The 22,368-nt window shown below is 36.4% G+C and overlaps 1 protein-coding gene across 2 annotated transcripts in view; it reads left to right on the forward strand.

The window, feature by feature from the left end:
• The window catches only part of LOC145996555 (very long chain fatty acid elongase AAEL008004-like), a 51,715-nt gene extending 31,372 nt beyond the window's left edge, over window positions 1-20,343 (forward strand). For both annotated transcript variants that reach the window (XM_083133055.1, XM_083133056.1), the window contains exons 2-9: window positions 4,931-5,045; window positions 10,334-10,524; window positions 12,457-12,537; window positions 13,575-13,631; window positions 14,261-14,366; window positions 14,866-15,002; window positions 15,754-15,912; window positions 19,043-20,343. In XM_083133055.1, coding sequence (XP_082989181.1) covers window positions 4,985-5,045; window positions 10,334-10,524; window positions 12,457-12,537; window positions 13,575-13,631; window positions 14,261-14,366; window positions 14,866-15,002; window positions 15,754-15,912; window positions 19,043-19,468 — 1,218 coding nt within the window. In that variant the 5' untranslated portion in view covers window positions 4,931-4,984 and the 3' untranslated portion in view covers window positions 19,469-20,343. The remainder of the gene's footprint in view (window positions 1-4,930; window positions 5,046-10,333; window positions 10,525-12,456; window positions 12,538-13,574; window positions 13,632-14,260; window positions 14,367-14,865; window positions 15,003-15,753; window positions 15,913-19,042) is intronic.
• The last annotated feature ends 2,025 nt before the right edge of the window (window positions 20,344-22,368 follow it).

Here is a 22,368-nt window from a genome sequence, read left to right on the forward strand (position 1 = left end):
AACACGTTCTCGCCCAAATCGTACTCCTGCCTCTCTCTCTCTCTCTCTCTCTCTCTCTCTCTCTCTCTCTCTCTCTCTCTCTCTCTCTGTCATGTTCGTAACTGACTGACTACGCACCCACGTCCTCCCAGACATTTATTCCGATCGAATTTACTAATAATGCCGACTCAGTTATCTGTAGACTCTTCCTTGATTGCAATGGTTTACACCTGTTTGCAACGATGGCGATCAAGGAAGCTCGGCAATGTCTGACAAGACGTTCCTTAGATGTGTCTAGATATTTCCTGTCTGGAAAGGTGATGGCTAAATGTCTGGAATTTGGAGTTCTTTGTACTTAAACATTTTCAATGATTTAATAGATTGTTACCTTATCACCATCTTCACGATTAGCAAAAAGTGGCAGAAAAGCGAAGCAAAATTAAACAACTCACTCAATCATGGGTATTTTAACAGTCGTAATCTACAAATGCACAAGATTATATTTTGTTCATATTCAGTTTGCTATCCATTGCACTTGCAGACAACCAGTTTCTGGAGCTTATAAACAACAGATCATTCGCGCAATTATGTGGTAGATTTCCAACACTTTTTTATACATCGTAATTGGAGGGAAAAGCAAAATAAGGCTTCACTGAAACCGGTTTCCAAAGCATCTCGATGGCCTTGTCCAGCAAAAGTTTCTACTTTCCTCGCATCTGGAAACTAATTTGTAAAAATTAAATCGTGCTGCTGTTATGTGAGGTATTTATGCTAGGAATCTACAAAAAATGAAGCTTTAGAGGAAAAGCTGTTCGAATTCAGACTGGAAACCACTTAATTTATCTCTCATTCTTTAGATTTATAAATATTTTTGTAGCGTTCTTTCTCTTTCTCACTCTTTCTTCCTTATTCCCTTCTTTATGCCTTCTTTCTTTCAGTGTTTGGAAGTATCTAGTTACTAAAAATGCAGTTACAAGTAACAAGAAAATGTAATAAAGTTCGTTTTCACAGTAAAAGTAATGTTATCAACAGTTACTTTGTACTTTACGACACTTACATTAATAACTTGAACATTTGTAGCATGGGGAAGACAGATTTGGCAACCTTGTTTACAACGACGTGTCTTCTCTGGATGCTAAGGTGAAAGGTTTTTCGTGAGTCTCTTCAAAAAAGGAAGATACACTTTGTTGCATGTTAAAACGCTCTTGATTGGCAATAACCACAGATCAACATTTTATTTTTGTTAATACTCTTCCAGATGAAGATTTGTCCAAATTATATTTGGAAAGCACACACGTTATGGCCGTAAGACTGGGCTTAGCACTTGTTTCATGGAGTGACCAATAATAATACTGATCTAGAACAACAAAAAATGAGAAATGATGATCACGCATGACGTCACAGCTCTTGGCAGCAAACAGCATGTGTGGTTCGAAAGTCGCACGTTCATGACCTTGAGGAACCTATATCCTGCTGGTACAGGTTATGGAAGCTATACCATGTAGTTTCTGGTTGACGATTCGAGTGCTCTCACGTTTTAAGAGGTAGTTGAGGCAAGATGAAAAAGGCCATTAGGTAGACGCAAACAAGCAGAACCAAGAAAGAGGAGTATAAAGACGCACCGGAAGATTATTTGTGTAAGCAATTCCAGTAGAAAATCTACAAGAGCAGATGAGAATAGCAAACAGAATTAACTCTGAAGTAACAAATTGGCAAGACCATTACAACTTCGAGACGAAACGCATAAAAAGTACATGAAGACTTATAATTTTGAACAGTTACAGAAACAAGAAGATGACATCTTCATGCCAACATGAATGAAGTATAAGAAGCAACTATTAGGTCCACAGGACATTTCTTATGCAACGTCTTTTATACTGCTTTAAAGTATTAACAATTGAATACGAACGTTTGGTTAACATTTCGTCTACAACAAAGATAAGATAGATGTACGAAATGATACGATTTAGCCTATAATACAAGTACACCAGAGAATGGATGATAATCAACTTGACGCAGCGCACTTTGGGAAGTGTGAATGCGCATGAAGTCCGGGAGATAGATTAAAGAAAGCGTGTGAGAAGCCTTATTACAGCGAGAAAATTTGCAATCTTTTATATGTACACGATCCTCACGTGATCATTATAATCATACCTTGAATCACTTCGGCAAATACCATACACATAATGCTTACCCGGCTTGTTTTCAAATCAAGATCTGATCTGTTTGCCGGAAATATGGCGGCGGGTGTGGTTTCGCGCAATGAATTGTGGGGGGAGTTGTTCGCTGAATATCGTCCATTAGCACGAATCTCCTATCCATGTATTGCGTCATCAAACAGTGTGTCTCATCTATGCACTACATTAGCAGTGGATGATATCCACGTGACATCTTACATACTTATGTCCAAATTCGAAACCATCCAGTGTATTTGTATAGTGGCGTATGCTGAGTACAAGATCTGGGCTATTTCACTGTCATGTGGTCCTAGACTATGGAGGAAGGGAGAAGATTAGGCTCACGTAAACGTCGTGTATAAGTGGTGAGACACATTTGGTTGTTTTCAAGAAACCACGTTGCTATGCCAGAGGCAGCGAGGTTGCAAACTCATAAGAAATCAGGTTGCCAACTCCAGAATCAACATCATCTCACTGAAATGAATAATTATATTTACAATTTCTGATCGATTACTCTTCTATATTTATTCTCTAGGCTTCAGACTTCGTAGATAGCCTGTCTAACCTAGAATATACGCTCCTGTAATGTATTTGCAATTAGATTTCAACACCTATGTATTCGAAGTTAAGAATTTACTGACAATAAAATATCGTTCTGCTTGCAATGCCAAGTTCAATGGATACAGGTTAGTCAATCAAGAGTAATGAGCAAGCATTGGTTGACGCTGCACAGTACTTCAAATCTCACATTAAACTGTGGTTCCAGTCTCGATTAGCTTATCTATGCATAAAGTAGACTGAAAACCAAATTCTGGGTAAACATTGTGATTGACAGATGTGGCAGTTTCTATCCCAAGACTACGCTGGTGAAAAAATAACTAAGTAGAGCTAATTACAGGAAAATGGATCGGGCTTGGTTTTCCCGCACGTAAACATTTAAATTTAAAGGAGGTATTTCCGTCCAATGTCAAGTTCATTCTGTGAACGTGGCTTTCCCGCCGAAAGGCAATGACGAATCGAACAACGAAACAAAGGAACGATTATTTGTTTGACCTTTTGGAAAGAGTGTAACATAGTTTCCCACGCGATGAGATGACTTAGGTTTTTCACGGCGGTGTTCCAGGTCACCTTGAGAGGACCAATTTCTCAGTTTCTTAATTGTTTAGACTAATTGCCGACTGTTGTTCAGAGGCGTAAAGCATCTGCAAGAGTCGCGTGTTTCTCGAATTCCTGAATGCATACTCCTACCTGGGATCCTTGAATTTTGGTTTCAACTCGGAACATGTTTTGTGTGCACTTTATTGCTTGTGTACCCATGTGCGAAACAGTCACGCACGGATCAACTCTTTGTAAACAAAAATGTCAACATAATACCTCTATTTCTCCATCACAGTAACTAGCTTACGCAGAATTCTTTTTTCGGAGGGGGTTAGAATTGTAAAGGTGAATTTTATTATTACATAGATGGCGTTCCAGAGGAAGAAACGGGATATACAATAATTACGTAATTAACCTTCGTTTTAAAAGTTATTCAAGGACAAAAATAGAAATCGGGCCCTTTTTTTGGGAGGGTTTGCATTTGCTTCTTTCATTTATCCCGAGTTCTTTACTGCCTTCAAGGGCCTCATCGATGGCGTAGTGGTAACGTCGTCGCCTTGTAATCAGGGGTGCCGGGTTCGATCGTTAGTGAAGGTACAGTCGCCAGCAATAAAAATGGGTCACCTAGATCCTGAAAAACTTGCTTTCCTGAAATGCGTTTCGTGTGTTGCCTCACTCCACGGCCATAAGTGGATTTCAATAGCAAATTTTCAATGGGTACTTCTACCACCGCCGTAGATTTAGGCAACACACATAACGCCTTGTAAGGAAGCTAGGATTTCAGGATCTAGGTGTTCCATTTTTATTGCCTGTGACTGTACATTGTTGTACAGTAATGCGGATCTGACTTTAAACTGTATGTCTAGTCCTGATTCGTCTATCTGAGCATAAAGTGGGCTTAAAACAAACTTTTAACTTTTGAATAGCTTTCAAGGGATAACTTGCCGCCTGTACGTATGCAACCTAACATCACATTTTGATCATGCACCGTTTCCTATATTACGGATAAAAAAAAACATTCTCCTGCTTTTAAGAATCCTTTCTCGGTGAATATTCTGTCGTGTAACAATTATAATAACGTGAAATTAACTTACATGACAACATGGTATAATTATTTTTAAATATAGCATATTTCCAATATGGCAGATTGTACGAACATGCTAGACCGTGCAAAATATAGAAACCGATAAAAAAGATGGGAACGTAGATCCTGTTATGTGTATTGCCTAACTGTACGGCGATGTGAGAACTTCCCTACAAATTCTACGGCCAAGATCTATTACAGCGCGCTTTTTACACTCGCTGTAAAATCTAATATGTAGTGTGTTCAAAAGTCATACAATTCTAACTCCAACCGCTTCAAATTCGAAAGCTGTAAAAACATCTTTACATTTACATAGGTTTTCTACGTTTTTACGTATTGTTAATACTTTTATTTGCCAATTTGTACCATGGAAATTAATTAATGGGGAAATTTAGGATAAATATTTGCCCAGAATGCCAATTTGGGAGAGAAAAAGGAAATTAAGAGCTCATAATTCGAAGTTTGTGGTTCACATGGAGCACATTAAGAGTTCGTGCGAGCTACATGTCATCAAATATGTAATTCAATTTAATTTTGTTTCGTCAATAAACTCAGCAACAATTACTAACGATATGTTTTCTTTTCTTTTTAGTTGTAGTAACGGAAGAAATCCAAATCTCACCAGTAGCCAGAAGAACGCATCAAAATGGCTCAGCTAGTCCGAAATATAATAGACGGTTACCATGACCTCATGGAAAACAAAAGTGGTAAGTAATGACTTAACTGAAGATCACTCAAAATGTAACTTTTACAACACGTCCTCTTTGTATTCATTACTGTATTCTAAGGTGAAATTTAAAATTTAATCATACTAACGATTGCGTTTGAATAGTGGCGGCTATTAGGGGGGCAAGGGGATCAACTGCCCCTCAAATGCTTACTTTTGCCCCTCATTATGGCCTCTTAAGCTAAGCCCTGTCTACCAAGAGAAGATAAACTTCCCTTGCCCCCCCCCTCAATTTTGGCACCCAAAATTTTGAATAATGTTCAAGATGTTGCAGTGCCCTAATAACAATACCATGTGCGTATCCAGCGGGAAAGAAGGGAGCACTTGCTCATGACCAAGGAAAAGTTTCATTCTCTTCAATGTGCCTTCTTACTTGGAAAGTAAAATAAATAGCATTTCGCTTTCGAATAATTCAAAATAAGGTAATGTCCTCCCTGGGAAACTTTTGTTTGTCACACACCTTTGGAAAAAGCGTTGTTTCTCCCTCTGGATAAAATGTTTGTTTGCTCCCCTGAAAAAGAGTCCGGGTATGCGCATGAATATTATAAATGATAATATTAGCACTTTTGATAATTTGATTGGCCCTTTAATTGTTTCGAGACGTCAGTCAGTCCCTTTCCTAGTCTATAATCTTCCATTTTTCTATTTATTTTGACATTATCACTTTGGTACACCAACTGACTTTTTAAATAATTTTAGTGGTCTTGATTAGATATAAGCTAGGTAATTAATCATGCTACTTCTCTATTTTTTACAGAATGCTTTTAGTTACTAGTGTACACACACATATGTAGACATATTCTTAAAACATTATTACAGTATTAGTAATTTTATGATAATAATAATATTTATTAGTTAACAGGTGAGAGCCCTGTTGTGTATTCGAACTCACGCAGATCGCACTCAAGGTGCCGAGTTGATTTTGAAAGATACGCACCGCATAATTCAACATTATTTATTTAACATCAAATTGCCACTTAACAATTTATAACGAACTCCATGTCTCAAAAACCAAACACAATCTGTTTCTACAAACATATTGACAATTTCAAAGGTCTTATAAATTATACAGTCTATTTACATACATAGCGTCACACACGACATTTCCCCGCGTCTATGGAATTTTACATTCACAAATTTTTTGTTACATCTTTTATCTACTTCGTTTTACCAAAATTACTCAAATCTAATCTCTCAGGTGTTTTTCTTTGCCTCTGACTTCTCCTTAATGCGATTGTCTGCTGCTTCACGTCTATCCAAATCCACGTTCCCTCTTGCAGCTACTTCCACCACTTCATGATTGTCTCCTCTCTCGTATTCCTTAAACATATCATTCTCATCTAAATACTATCTTCCTTCGTGGACTTCTGGAGATGCACCATTATTCTTATCGCCTGTTCCATCACTATTATGATGATTTCCTCTTATCAGGAGGACCATTATTTGTAACTAAGGTGTATGGCTGATTATTAGGGCCCGGGACTTTATGTTATAACATATTTATCATTTGGCATCGGATCGTGTACTGGGGTGAGATCTTTACATATCTGATGAAAATCAGCCGAAATAGACCAACTTGATAAAGCATATTTTGATATATTTTACCAATTTCGCGTTTTTACAACATATTTCTTCAATTTTCTCGTAATAGGACACATTTCTATAAAATCTCGTAATTTTCTTGCATACAGGGTGACCAATTAGCTTTATTCCCTGAAAGGGGTTAAAGTAGAGGCAATGTGCAATAAATTTGACCATATGATATCCCGTCCGAAAATTAGTAGTTTTCTAGATAATCGAATTTCTATTGTTTTTTTTTAAAAAAATGACAATTTTCCACATAAAAAGATGAATTGAGAAAAAACTGCTCATTGTATGGCACATATTTCAGCGTTTTCTGATAGCTAACAAATAAGTGGTTCGTTGAAAAGAAAGTTTTTTCCCAAATAACAATCAAATGTAAGTAACGGGTGAGTCTAATCTTACAAGTGGTGATAAAAAAATACACTCTTAGTTTACTAGGCAACGTATTAATAACAAAAATGGTATGAGACGAAGCGTACAAATTACTTCCTTGAGTCATCAGCTATCCAACAAGGTACAAATGTTGCTAACATTCACATTTGTGTACAAGAAATAATACTTGATTCATTTTCATGTGAATGGAATCAATGAACATTACAATTAAAGAACATTACACGTCTTGCTCAAAGTGGACAAATGCAGGCACGGAGGTTCATCGTAGTTCATTTCTTCTTCTTCTCAGTGCTTTGAACTCATTTGCATCTATATTCGATTGATTGATTGATTTTGGTTTATTTTACTTCGCGTTTTGTGCCTCTTGGCTAATTTGCGAAGATGGGGATGAGTGATGAAATGATGAAATTGATGAATGGACATTCACAAACAACCAAGCCCGAGCGGGATTCGAACCCGGGACCCTTGGCTTCGCAGTGCGATGTGCTAACCACTCGACTACAGGGTCCGGCGCATTTATATTCGAATCCTTAATCTTAGATTATAGTCAACCTTGCATAACGTACATTTTGACTTGTCTCAACATCACATCTTGTTCTTGCAAAGTTTGGAAGACATCTTTCAGGCGATCCGTGAGCTTGATTGCATTTACAATCCCGTCGATATCAACTGTTTCCCCTTGCAACGGCAACCTTGACAACAGATCCGCTACTTCAACATTTCTCTTGTACATAATTTCATATTCATTATTAGCCAAGAACAAACACCAACGTTGAATCCTGAATGATCCATAATGGGTATAGCCTTTCCATATTGAAGTAGTTGTTTGGCGGTTAGTGAATCAGTCCATATTTGAAATTGCATTCCATAGATGTATTTTCTGCCCGTATTTTTTTTTCTCGTCGTCGTTTAATACTTCTGTTGTGTATTCGAACACACGCAGATTGCACTCAAGATTAAATCGCGACGAGGATGGGATGCAGATGATGATGTGGATCGGTTGCAGGATGTTCATGATGAAGACAAACGTGAGGATACCAGAGAAGATGTCAAAGTTTGGCTGAAACTTGCTAACAGAGATTCCAGTGGTGCATCCTATGTTCAAGGTGAAGTTGTCCGGAGAGCAGGGACTTACACTTGGTATATTGAAGTTGGTAAAGATGTTAAGTTGGTGCATGGAAACCAGATAAAATGGAGGAATGTGAGACAAAATGATACAGGAAATCATCATAATGGTGATTTTCTCTATCATTTTTTCTCACAGACCCCTCCCGAAATATATTTCTACATACATGCCTGCTTACATATAGGATGTCCATAACGCCCGGGGACGTTATGTGAGTATCCTATAATCAATTGCATCATATCATCACTTATCCTGACCGTTGCAATTAGCTAGAAGTGGCAGAAAAGCGACGCTAAAGATTTAACCGTGACCAACATTGAAACAAAGCAAACACGTTGTGGTGAGAGAACGCTCTTGGGCCTGAAACCCCGAGAAAACAATGCAAGCAATGGCGTCACTTTCGTTTGGGAAGCAACGGCAAATTAACATCTTCGAGTAGCCTGAGGGTTGGCGCGGCCTTCCAGCGTTGGTCCCTCCAATGTAAGTAAAGGATATGTTTGAGCAAAGTGCTCCTGTTCATTACAGCTCGTTCAAGGACATGGTTTCGTGTCCATCTCTTCAAACTCACATTCTTTGCCAATGGAGAAGATTCTGTCATAAGGCCTGGTGACCTTCTGGGTATTGCGTGAGATCTAGAGACAAAGAAAGCAAGAATTCTCTAATTGTATGTCTTTTTTTCTTTCAAGGCAAAACTATCATGTAGGTATCCTACGCAATATTCGTTAGAATGCACAATTTACTGATGTTATTGCATCCTTCCGACCTCCGTGGCGGACTGGTTAGCACAGGACATTTGTGAGTGTCTCTTCTTCAATTTCTTCATATCATCACTCATTAACAATGTTGCGATTGGCCAAAATCGGCAGAAAAGCGACGTAAAATAACCTAATCCAGCCAATTATTGCATCCGTTGTCGTTCATTCAAGAGGTCCCAGAATGGATTCTTCATAAGAGCTATTATCCAAACTCGTTCTACAATTACTCCTGTAGAAATGTTTCTTATTTAAATTACCGTCTCACCTAGTTTTCGTATTTCTACTAATTTCAGCAATCGCTACTTACTCTGTATGTAGGACGCATAAGTACTACCAAGCAAAATGTTAATCATCATTTTCCAGAGTGGAAATCCCTACCTGGGCATGTGTATTCTTTGTGAGTGTCCCTTGATCTATTTTTTTTTTTGCATGTCATCTTTCATCCTCATTTTCGCAATTAGCCAAAAGTAGCAGAATAGCGACGCTAAGTTTTGGCTTGAGTTTTAAGTCCACTTTATGCATGGAAAGATACAGTTTAAAGTGGGATCCGAAACACTATATGCCTCCACCAGGTATCGAACCTGGGAACCCCTGGTTACAAGGCGATGACCTTACCACTACACCATCAGGAGACAACACGACGCTTAAGTAACAAATCAAATCAAACATCACCCTTTTCATTGTTCTTTGTTATATGCAAAAAGAGCATCAAAAATTGAAAAGGAAAAAAAAATGCTAGACAAGATGCTGCCTATCCCGCATCAACTTACGTAAAAAAAATTTTTTTTTAAAACACATAGAATTCATTAAGGAAATTAGGCCTATTTAAATAGTCATGAACAATTTTCCGAACACTAGCCTGCCATTATGCTCACAGGGGAGAGTAGGCAGCATGTCCCCCTCTTAGTTAAAGAAAGGTTATTTTACTTTTTTCCTCCTTATCAAAGTTATCTTTTAAAAATTGAAATAATGACATTTGATATACCAGGAGAAATTTAGGAAAATCCGTATGGAAGCCAATAATTCTTTTTTGGTTTGTTCAACCTAAAAAATGGAAATTATTATTCATGTGACAATTTTAATAATTTAATATAATAAGTATAATAATGCCTTTTTAGTATAATTAAATATTATCTTGCTATTCGACTGCCGAAGACAACGCTAACCAGAATGGACGAATTCAAACAAGGTAGGGGTCTCGGGTTCGAATCCTGGCCTGGATGTTTGTGAGTGTCCATTCATCAATTTCATCTTACCATCACTCATCCCCATCTTCGCAAATTAGCCAAAAGTGGCCCATCTCTGACAAAAATATATACGCAGGCAGAAAAACTCTACTTATTTTATTTTTAATATAAGTGAAAAAATATCCAATTTTATGCCATGTAATGTATTTGTTTCTACTTACAGATCCGAGAGTGAACGACTGGTTCCTTATGAGTGGTCCATTCCCAACGCTGATGGTCTGTCTATCTTATGTATACATCGTCAAAGTTTTGGGCCCAAAGTTGATGGAATACAGGAAACCATTTGAACTCAGGAATGTTTTAATAATTTACAACTTCCTTCAAGTGTGCTTCAGTGCCTGGTTGTTTTACGAGGTTAGTGTTGATCTTATTTGTGTATTACTATCTTTAATAACAGTTATCGTGTATATTGGTGTCATGTGTGCTGATAGGTAGTTTTCCAGATAGTTTCGTTTGGGTTTGACGTGTTTCAATGGTCGTGTTTGCTAAGGTTCTATTATTTTGCATCATTGTCTGTCATTTTCTATCTTTCTTTAACGCCATTTTTCTTTCTACTTCTTCCCTTGCTATGTTTTTCTTTCTTTCCTTTTTTACTTTCCTTTTTCTTTCTATCTTTATGTCTCTACCTCTCTGTTTCTTTCTTTCTGTCTTTTTCTCCCCGTCCTGTTTCTCTTCCTTCCTTGTTTTATCTGTTTCTCTATTTCATTCTCTCTCTCTCTCTCTTTTATTCCCTTCTCTTTTTCTCTATTTCTTTCTCTTTTATCACTCCCGTCCTCTATTCCTCTTATCTTTCTCTCATATTTACCTTTCATTTTCCTTCTTCCTATATTTCTTATGGTTCTATATCTTTCTATTAGTTCCACACTCTTTATTACACATTCTTCCTTCGTTTTTTATCTTCTTCCTGTCTACCTTTTTCTGTTTCCCTATCTCTTTCTGCTACTTTCACTCAGTTTATTTGTCTCGCTCGTTCTGTGTTCTTCTTATTATCCCTCTGTGTGTGCGATTCTTATTCTATTATAAAACTTGTTGAAAATTTCTCATTTGGATGGGCTAGAGCCAACACTTGTCTATCCTCTGGCGACGTCATAAATTGGAGAAGACATAACTTAAAAATATTTTGTTGACAACTGGTAATAGGTTGATGTTGTATAAACTAACAAGTTACTTTGTAGTAAAAGATATACACTTCTTTAGGCATTGGCTTGAGTAGCAATTAGTGTGTGACGGTATCACCACCCTCAGAAGATTTACATTGCATTACCAGTACAACATTAAAAAACTTTTATTTTCTAACTCCAAAAATTCACATCAGAAATAACAGAAATAGCCAAAAAAAATTAATGGTTTTTAGTTCTCTTGTTTCAAACAGCCATCTGGCATTAAAAAGAAAAGGGCTAAAAATTGGTGAAAGCGATTTCATACAATAAAGCACATATGTAACTTACTTTGCCATCTAAATATTCAAAGTAAATGTTCTATATTGACAGATGAATATGCTGAAGTCACTGTCAAAACAATTTCATCAAAACTGAATAGAAATTAATAGTTCTCTTGCTGTATCGAATACTAAAAAGTGACAACTATTTAACTATTTGTCATGTTACTTTACGATCATCGTCTTACCTTCCATTATTATCATTACAACAGTATTGCCTGATTTTATTTATATTAGCAGCTACTAGTTTCATGCATTAGAACAGCTTATGTACATATGCATTTCACAGATATTATATTTATGCGATACTATAATTAGAAGAATATAATATTAATGTCATTTGCTGAAATGCGAAAATGCTAAAACAACGGATAGTAAATAACATTTGGATATACCAGTCTGGACACTTTTCACAACGGCATTTTTCACAGAGTAGGATTACGAGTAGAACGAAGACCAAATCAACTTTTTGTTATACAATTCCGCTGGAATAGAAGATTCGGTTGTGCTTTAACTTGGCGTTAGATGAAGTGACAGGTGCAGTACCATTGAACTCGTATATGAACATCAATGTGCAGTACTTATATAGACTACACTTCTCGACGACAATTGAACGCATAATCGTTTTAATAAAATTTAAGTTACCATACAGTGCCATACGCCGGTTCCAGATATTTAAAATATAGGAATTGATTCAACCTTGTGCAGATATATTAAATTTACATTGAATTTATATGTAACAGTTCCACGTAAATACAATGTCGTTTTCTGCTCTTTTTCAAAGTTAATTTCTTGCATTTCTTGTTCTACTGATTCAAATGTTTCATGGAACTCTCGTTTTATTACAGTGCCTGGCATCTGGTTGGGGAGGTCACTACAGCTTCAGATGTCAACCAGTGGATTACTCCAACTCGCCACGGGCTATGCGGGTAAGTGACATCTCTCTATTTCTGCTGAAGGTAGTTTTTCGATACTATTAGGCTTGTTTTTCTCTTTTATTAAGTTTTCTGGAAATACTTAGTAATGAACGAGATTGGACTTCAACTGTTGTTGTTTGGATTTCAATGTTTCGGAAATTGGTGTCTCCTTCTTCGGTTGTTTACTTGCGTGTACATATTCATGCACAACCCGAAAGTTTATACAAATCTCTTAACCAGTTTTCTGAAGATGAGAGGTCTCCACAACGTCAGAATCAGTTCATTCATTCTTTTATTTTGAACCTAACCGCTTTTAAGCAACGTCAGAATCAAACTAGTATAATTCAAGATGATTAAGCAACCGTGGACCGTCTGTAAAAACCCACGTTAGTATTGATTTAAATCCATTTTAAATAAATAAATAATAAATGTTTCCAGATTAATTACTCCTAAAACTTGCGGAAAGCAACGTTTGTTTGTTTGATTCATTTCTTTATTTGCTTTATTTTAATTCGCTTTTTGTGCCACTTTTGGCTAATTTGCGAAGATGGGAATGAGGGATGATATAATGAAATTGATGAATGGACACTCAGAAATATCCATGCCCAGGCCAGGATTCGAACCCGGGATCCCTAGCGTCGTAGCGCGATGTGCTAACCACTCCGCCACAGTGGCCGGCTGATTTTGTTTTAAATGCACTTTCATGCACAAATAGTCTAATCGGAACTGGTCCTACAGTTTAAAGTGGGATCCGAACCAATATGTGCCTCCACCGGGACCTCTTGAACACAAGGCGACGACATCACCGCTACACAATCGGGGAGAAGCAAGAATATGCAATAGCCAATATATATATAAATTTGACTTCGCGTTCGCAGCTTAGTGCACTTTGTTTCTTATTTATAACAATTCATTTAGCGGTTTCTACTTCTAAGTGTCTGAAAGCATGACATACTAAAATATGACTTTTTAAGTAATGGACGAGATTACGATATCAAATTGACACGAATATGTAATATTTATATGTTTTGTGTTTATTTATGTTGCAGATGGCTAGAGGCTGTTGGTGGTACTACTTTTCAAAGTTCACGGAGTTCTTTGACACTGTAAGTGTTAACAGTATATATCTTCTTTACAATAATTACTGTGTTGTAATGACAATATGCATAGAATAATCATCTGCTTTCCTATTTTGGAATTTACGTTTTGTTAAACACCTTCTCAATTTTGGAGTATTTCTTTGTACGAAAGAGATAAGCGTTCTTCAATTTTTATCCATAATCGATGGGCTATCACTTATTGCAATCAATTCAATTTAATTTTATGATATACCATATGATATGTCAATAATGACAAGTTCAAAAGTATACAGTAACAACGAATTAAAACCTCATAGCCTACATTCAGTATGTGAATTTGTACACAATAAACCATACAAATTAGTCAATTAATTTTTTTTATCAGTTCCGGAAGGGTAAAAGAAATATTCACTGAAATAATTCTTTGTAAATTTCATGAACAGTGCACATGATATTTTTTTTGTATGTGAGTTTAAGCTGTGTAACCGATCTTTAAAATACTGAAAAATAATTATCAGGTATGTAGTCAAACTTATTTTATTTGACTGTGTGATTTCTCTGTCATTGAATTCACTTAATTGACTGATTAAATAAGATCTTTGCGAAAGATAATTTTGTCATTTAATCTCACATTATTTCTGCAACTTCCTTTACAGTTCTTCTTCGTACTGAGAAAGAAATTTGATCACGTGTCAACGCTCCATGTTATCCACCACGGATGTATGCCAATGAGCGTATGGTTTGGAGTTAAGTTCACTCCAGGTATGTACATTGTCCTGAATATTTTCGGTTAACTTTTAACAGTAAACAAGACAATGTATTAGTAAAAATGGTCGACTCTCTATCCTTCTACCAAAGTTCGAGGGTTCGAATCCTGACTGGGCATGGAAGTCCTTTGTGAATGTCCTGTAATTAATTTCATATAATCTCTTGTTCTCATCGACGCGATTTGCCAGGAAGTGGCAGAAAAGCGACGTAAAAATTACAAATATACACACGTGTGTGTGTGTGTGTGTTATGTGTGTGTGTGTTTTATATATAAGATCAGTTCTTGAATCTAGCAATAAATATTCGTATCTTGGAGAAAATTATGAGTTATCTGAGCCCAAAATCTTCACTATTCACACGGAATCAGTTTAAATTATATAAAGAAAACAGCTGACAATTAACTCAGAAAGATAAGGAAAATATTACACAAAGAATGGCATATTAATATATTTTAATTAATTAGCAGTGCTGATTCTAATTGTAACTGTTTCAGGCGGCCATAGTTCGTTCTTTGGATTGCTCAACACCTTTGTCCACATCATAATGTACTTCTATTACATGATGGCTGCCATGGGTCCAAAGTTCCAGAGGTTCTTGTGGTGGAAGAAATACCTCACTGCCTTGCAGATGGTAAGAAAAGTTGATATCTTACTTCAGAATGTTTATAAAAGAGGAACATTGTGATGTTCACATGATGTTGAACGAAGTTTGTAAATATGTTATTAAAATGTTCAAATATCTTAATTGTTTATTCTAATAACTTACTTCATATGTTTACAGCTATAATGAAAATATAAATCTATAAATAGGTTTTATTTTACAATACTTACTTGTTTTCTGGCTTCTTTTCATATTGTTATGCCAAATGCAGGTGTTTTAGTACTTTTTTCCTTTAGCATTATATGAATAATTTCATTCAAAGACACAAGTGTATGTATTGAAATGTACAGGAGATGATATCGATAGAAATGAAGTAATCTACCACCTAGCTGTCGTCGATGTACGTAATAACAGCAGTGATAGTGCTACTATTTTAGCGCCTACAAGTAGTAATACACATTCGAGTTTTTATTTTTAAACTTGCATTCAAGCTTAAAAACCATATTTCCAATCTGAAAAGATTTTGTCTCAAATCCTATTATCAGTTAACCCCAACAGTATATTTTTACTTTACACTTAAGAGTTTGTGTGCTTTTACTAGAATGTTCCAATCATGTAACTTTCCAATGTTGTCAAACTGAAGATCAGCAATTTTTCATGAGTTCATAGAACTGCGTATAAGTCCATACTTCCATTATTCGCATTAATATTGTTTAAAGGAAATGGCTTAATTGTGGCTCTATTACATAAATAAATAAATAATAATTATTATTTTTTGCAGGTTCAGTTTGTCTTGGTTATGGTCCACGCCTTCCAACTCTTGTTCATTGACTGCAATTATCCCAAGGCCTTCGTATGGTGGATTGGAATGCACGCTGTCATGTTCTACTTCCTATTCTCAGATTTCTACAAGACAGAGTACAAGAAGAAGATGAGGAGGGTAAGGATATAAAAATAATTTTGTGTGTTTCGGTTGCTTATCATACTAACTTCGAACGACACTGAAATGTATTCCGTATATTATTATTAAGATATTTTTTTCTGATTATCTTAACTCAATCCAGGTGATTGTTTACGGACGTATGTTTAACGAAAGCTTCCCACTTTCCAATCTTTCTGCCATCTCCTCTGTTGTGTTTCATTATCAATACAAATAAGCAAGGTTAATTCATCAAACATTCGCCAACGACAGTAGCGCCAACCTAAAATGATTTTTGGAATGAAACAATGGCATAAACGATATTTTATACATATATCATGCACTCCGCTTGTGAAATTTTGGGGTGAACAAATTGACTTGCCCCCTAAAGTCAGGAAAATATTCCATCTCTGTAATTCGTTTTATATTAATTATAAGGAAGGTGGGGAGCACTTTACCTTAATAAAAACTTAAAGTTCGTCGTTATAGGCAACTATAACTTCTAGACATGCGTTGTGTGCCCTGTTAGGCTTATTTTACAATAAAAAAGCAGTTTAATAAAAAATCATCAATCGGATAGTGAAAGCTCAAAGACACAAACAAATCATAACAAATTACCTCTCTATAATGATTCTTATCAGCATTCTCAAATAAGGCGACGGTCGACATTGTATGAAGATTTTCATTGTTACAATTAAACAACAGTGACAGAAAACTGACGCTTAACACAAATACAAATTTCGAAGACTTTAGAGTGACCGGTTAATTGAAACATTATTAATAATAATAATTTTTATTGTGGAAACATATGAGAACATCACATGTATTACAATCGTCAGAAATATAACCTAGCCTTATACTAATAAAGTATATATAAATTTTACAAACAAACATCCCAACAGCATCTTAGAAACGTAACACCACTTACATAAATTTAGCAGTTAACATTGTTATCTTACAAGCATAACTATTTTACCTAACAAAATTAATTTCAAAGAATTCTTCTACCTTATATATATAATTATCAGTCAATATCTTTTGCAGTTTTCTTTTGAATTTTAAAAAGGTTTCTTTGCGACACAGCTGAACAAATTAGATCATACTCAATTTACATAGTCAATATTTCACTTCCTTGTTCATAATGTATATGTAATTAACCATGTACGAGCATAGATTATTAGCATGCTCGGAGTTGCTTTATATAACGTTTAAAACTTACAGTAGTAGTTAATGGCATAACGAGTGCCTGGAGGAAATAATCCTAAATCGATTCTCTTTCACTACCTTTCGAGGAAGGTAGCCCCTGGCTACATGAAAGAAACAACTCTATACGAATGTCCAACAAGGTATGAATGACCCGCTGAGTTGCAACATCAGTGCGATCAAGATACTCCTAACAATGTATTCAGTTTCTTAATGAAGTCTTTTCTACTGGCCATGACTGGATACTTTTTCTTTCATGTCTTCGAGGCAAATTGGGAGCGCATGATGATTCTATGATGTAAATTCTTACTCATGGCAATCTGATGATAGGAGATTTTGTAACGCCATTGTTTGGAAATCGAACATATTTCACTGTTTAGTCTGCTGGAGTGTGACTCATGTGCGTGCTGGACAATTGCATCACTGGAGAGAGTGTGCGGCCACTAAGGAGACAACCCATTGAACCTCTTATAAGTTCACAACTGTGAGTTCTTTCTAAATGACAGAAATTAACATCTAGTCTTTGTGAACTTTAGAATAACTATCTCGGACACTGAGTGTAAGGCAGTGCAAGATCATAACTAACGAATTCTGTCCCCGCCCTCCTGCAGATAACCTTTTCTTGCTCTGAAAATTTTATGACTTAAACTTCGTTCTGTTTGTTCTTCACCTGGCAAATTTCTGATTCTTTTAGAAACATAGCTGTGATAAAAATAAACAATGCAATGTAAACGTAGAGTAAAACTGAATCATAATTCACCACATTAATGCTAAACTCAGTCTCATTTTTACTCATATGTTTTACAGTTTACAGCATTGTGGTTATTTTTTCAACATTATGGAGAGTTACATGTGTCATTTCAAATGCAGTTTCTCACCTTTCATCCAATATTCGCCATCTAAAAATCGATTTCCCAGACCTCCCCGATGGCGTAGTAGTAATGGCTCCCTGGATACCTGATGGAGTCACTTAGTGGCTTGGCTCGCATCCCACTTTAAACTTTAGGTTCAGTCCCAATTAGCCTATCTGTACATAAAAGTGGACTAAAAACAAAACTCAAATTCGACTTTACCCCTCCCTTCTTCCTTTTAGTTGTTAAAGTCACCGTCAGGTCATTTGAAGCGGTGTTTGCTTCTCGCTGTTACGTGTGTTTTGCACATGTGCAATTCTGTTAAAAATGTTGTCAATAGTTGATGTTCTCATGTCCTTACAATATTACATTTACAGATGACTGTTTCATAAAGGCAACTGAAGGAATATAAACAGCTACTCAAAATTTATGGTAATTAAGTAGTTTTTTCATTTATCCATTCCTTTTTTCGAGTGTGGCGAGGCCCCATTGGACGCCGCGGGACCTGCGGGGTCGTTATTTACGCCAATGGGACATTATGTCTGCGAACTTTCATCAGTTTTGGAAGGGAAACATGTTAGAAATTACTATTTTTACCGTTCAAACCCTTCTTTCTATTTCTGTCCTTATTGGAGTGTTTCAACTTCTTCAGAGTTGAAAAAAAATCATTGAACTGAATTTTTACGTCACAGCTTACTTTTTCACTTCAATTAATAACGTAGGTGCTCAATAATAGGATTTGTAAAATATAGTTCTTGAACAGTAGTAAAACAGGGTGAAAAATATCTTGGCAGGAATTTCATGGTGCATGTCTAGAAGTAATAGTTGCCTATAACTACGAATTTTAAGTTCTTATGCAGCTCACCATAATGAGTATGTGCAGATATTCCTAATAGTTATAACGGCGCATCGATGCCATGAATATCAGAGGCACGTCACTGAACCAGTCTATTGGTGCTTTTTTGGGCAAATTAGTTTCTTTGCATAGTAAAATATGCCTAACAGGGTTTACTGGGCATGCCTAGAAATAATAGTTTACCATAACGACGATTTTTTAGTTTGTGCGCTGCTCGCTATATTGATTCATTCTATTGCAGGCCAGGGAGAGATCTGCCGCCGCAGCCGCAGCCGCAGCCGCTGCTGCTGCCGCCAACGGTCTTGCAGGAAAGGAAGAGACTAAGAGCAACGGCGTCGTCGCCAACGGTCACGCTACCAGCAACGGTCACGCCAATATCAACGGTTACGCCACCAGCAACGGAACCGTCAAAACCAACGGTCACATCGCCAACGGCAGCGCTAAGACAAACGGTCACTTACCGAACACCCTGCATCAGAGGAAAGTGGAGCAGAAGGAGTACACAAAAGGAGTACACATCGGCAACGGTAAACCAGCAAATGGATATTCCAACGGTTTCTGTAGCTACGACGATATAACAAGCGAATCGGCGAGAAGTATCTCGGACGGATACACGCAAAATAATATCTGCAACGGTACCAAGGACGATACCAAGAAGACGACGTGATGCTTTTGACAGCATCGCGATACCATGGACATTAATGTATCGTCATTTATCATCGACTTGTATCATTGCTATACAATTCGCGTTGTTGCAGTACTGCTGTATAGTCGTTGTTATTGAAGATGTGACGTTACTAATGTTTCTCGTTCAGTTATAATGTTATTATTATTATTAAATCAGTAACGCTGCAAGAGCAGTTAAGGAACTACTTTTGTGAAACTCAGTGGAACATATTTAAGCTCGGATTTCGTGTGTTGTTTGAGTGCGAGCCACCACGAGTGTTATGGAACAGTATTTAAGGGCAAGGTAAGAAGTGCAAAGACGCTTTTAAAGTTCAAAAACGGGACTTGATTTCCACAAGGGCATCGACAATTTTACTATCTTGATACTCGTAGGCACCACATTTCCTTCAACTAAGAAGGAGTGAGGAAGGAGAGAATCGAATCTATGTTCCTACATGTGATATGTGTTGTTTTACTATTAAGAAGAATATGTATAATTGCATCACAATGTTACTTAAGGTCTAGCTCAATATTATGGATTGTAAGTAGTGTCAGGTATGATAAACAGGCTCAGTTTGAGGGTTAAAATTGACATCATTTTATGTAAAAATCCAGTAGATGTTTTTGATGCAGTGATACGAAAAGCATCATGTAGCATTGTGGCTTATCATACTGTTTCAAAAATGCAATATGAACGCATTATGAGACTCTTAATGTAAGAGATTTTTGTACCCTGTTATCGCAGAGTAGAAGCAAACATAATATAATATAAACCCTTGCACAATATTTCTATTTATGTATTATGGATTTGTAAAGAGACTACTTTTCTTGTTTGTACATTAGCTTAGGCTAATAAAGACATGTTCTTTCGTAGAAGCGTTTGTCTTTTATTTTACTAATTTCGGTTAGAGTCGTTAATATTTTTCACGACATGGGTATTGGTAGGAACTACTTTGAATGTTACAACAATTGTTATTTATTTAACGAGATCAGAAGTAGATGTTTAAATCCATGTGTACCACTTCAATAGTCGCACAATACTGTATTTCGTTGTTAACTGATTTATATTCTGCAACAGAATTGACAGTGTAAAACGTTAAGTGGATGATGGACCATAGGCATAAATATTGTATCGTCATTTATCATCGACTTGTATTATCATTGCTATACATTTTGCTTTGTTGCAGTTCTACTGTAGAGTCGTTGTTATTGCAGATGTGACGTTACTAATGTTTCTCGTTCAATTATCATAATTTTATTATTATCATTATTATTATTAAATTAGTAACGCTCCAAGAGCAGTTAAGGAGCTACTTTTTGTGTAGTATCATATCATCATGCAGAGAAAAGTGGTCACAAGCAACAAAAGCAGCTAAGATCATTATATTATCACTCATTCCCATCTTCGCAAATTAGCCAAAAGTGGCAGAAAAAGCTAAGTAAAATTAAGGAAATCAATAAGCAATAAATCAATAAACTAATATCAGAATAAGAAACCATGAAAGATTCACAGCTTTAAATGCCTAGAAAACATAGTAGAAAATCTTAGAAGTTAGTCAGGAATAAGAAACAGAAGGCAGTTAAGTACAATATTATATAAAGAAGTGGAGGAATAATATGAAGTTTAAGTAAGTATTGCATGATATACATATAGTACAATATATGATTAAGGAACAGAGTAATGAAGGAAAATAAGTGAAAAAGTTTCAAGCACTAGAGACAGACAGAATGCATATCGGAAACATTATGGTGGTAATAAAATGCACTAAAGTCTAGAGAGATCAAGAATTAGGTGATTCGAATTTACGAGAAGGAAGGAGAAGAGTGCCTAAGAGGACTAAGGAATGCAGGTAGAAGGAAGGAAATAAAGGAAGACAGGATAGATATAACAAATCAAAATTTCTTTGAATAGACGAAAGGAGCAGGAGGCAGAAATATTTTTGGATGATAGGAAAATGAAGGGCTTAACCTCAGTTCTGAAGTAATCCGACGTTAAAAAAGGCAAAGGATGATGATTAATGGAATAAATAGACAAAAGAGCATATCGAGATATCAATGTATAGGCGTTCTAGATTCTAATCTGGGACACCTTGTGTCCTAAAGAGGCTAAATCAGCAAATCTTATGTAACATGTGTGTCTGTGTCAGTTAAGCAAAATAATTATGCGTATGGAAACTAGCAGTCTCAAAACAACAGAGCAACTTTTCTCAGAATGTACTCTTTGAGGCAAACTCCAGCAGAAACATCCACATTCAAGCAGTGGCAAAAATCATGCAATTAGAACTTTCTTGACTTCTCCAAAAGTAGAAGACGAATTAATGTTTTCACTTTCGTGTGCTCAATTAGAATAATTGCGCCAATAATATGGCTAGAATTAAGGGAGTGTCTGTCAGGAATCCCGTTTTCAGAGCGTCCTTGAGAAACAAGAAAGTGTTGGCTCTCCGCCAAAACTTGTGAAGCAAAGATCCTACATGGAGTAGCCCAAGAGAAAGAATGACGTACCATATCCCAAGCTATAGCTCTTCGAAGTTCCGTCACATAAAGCAAAACGGAATTTGTAGTCTGCGCTTTACAACAAGCCTTCTAAAGGCACGCTGGTATGTCTGACCCTGGGTTTCAGGAATCTCTTGCGGGCAGTGTGGCAATGTCTTCAGAGTGTGCCACTTAGATGCATGGCACTTAAGTAACCATATCGATCTGTGGGGGACTGCACATCTTTCCATATGGCGAGAAATGTTCAATATTAATCCCTTGCATTTCTTGACATATCCGGTAATCCATTAAATCATTTCTTCTTCTTTTTTTTTAGAACTTTTAGCCCGTAATTTTGTTGGTTGATTTGGTTGATTTGTTGTTTCAAGTCCACTTTATGCACAGTAAGGCTAATCGGGACTGGGCCTA

Source organism: Lepisma saccharinum, chromosome 1 (assembly GCF_977018435.1).
Source record: "Lepisma saccharinum chromosome 1, izLepSacc3.1, whole genome shotgun sequence".
In the NCBI taxonomy this organism is placed as follows: Eukaryota; Metazoa; Arthropoda; class Insecta; order Zygentoma; family Lepismatidae; genus Lepisma; species Lepisma saccharinum.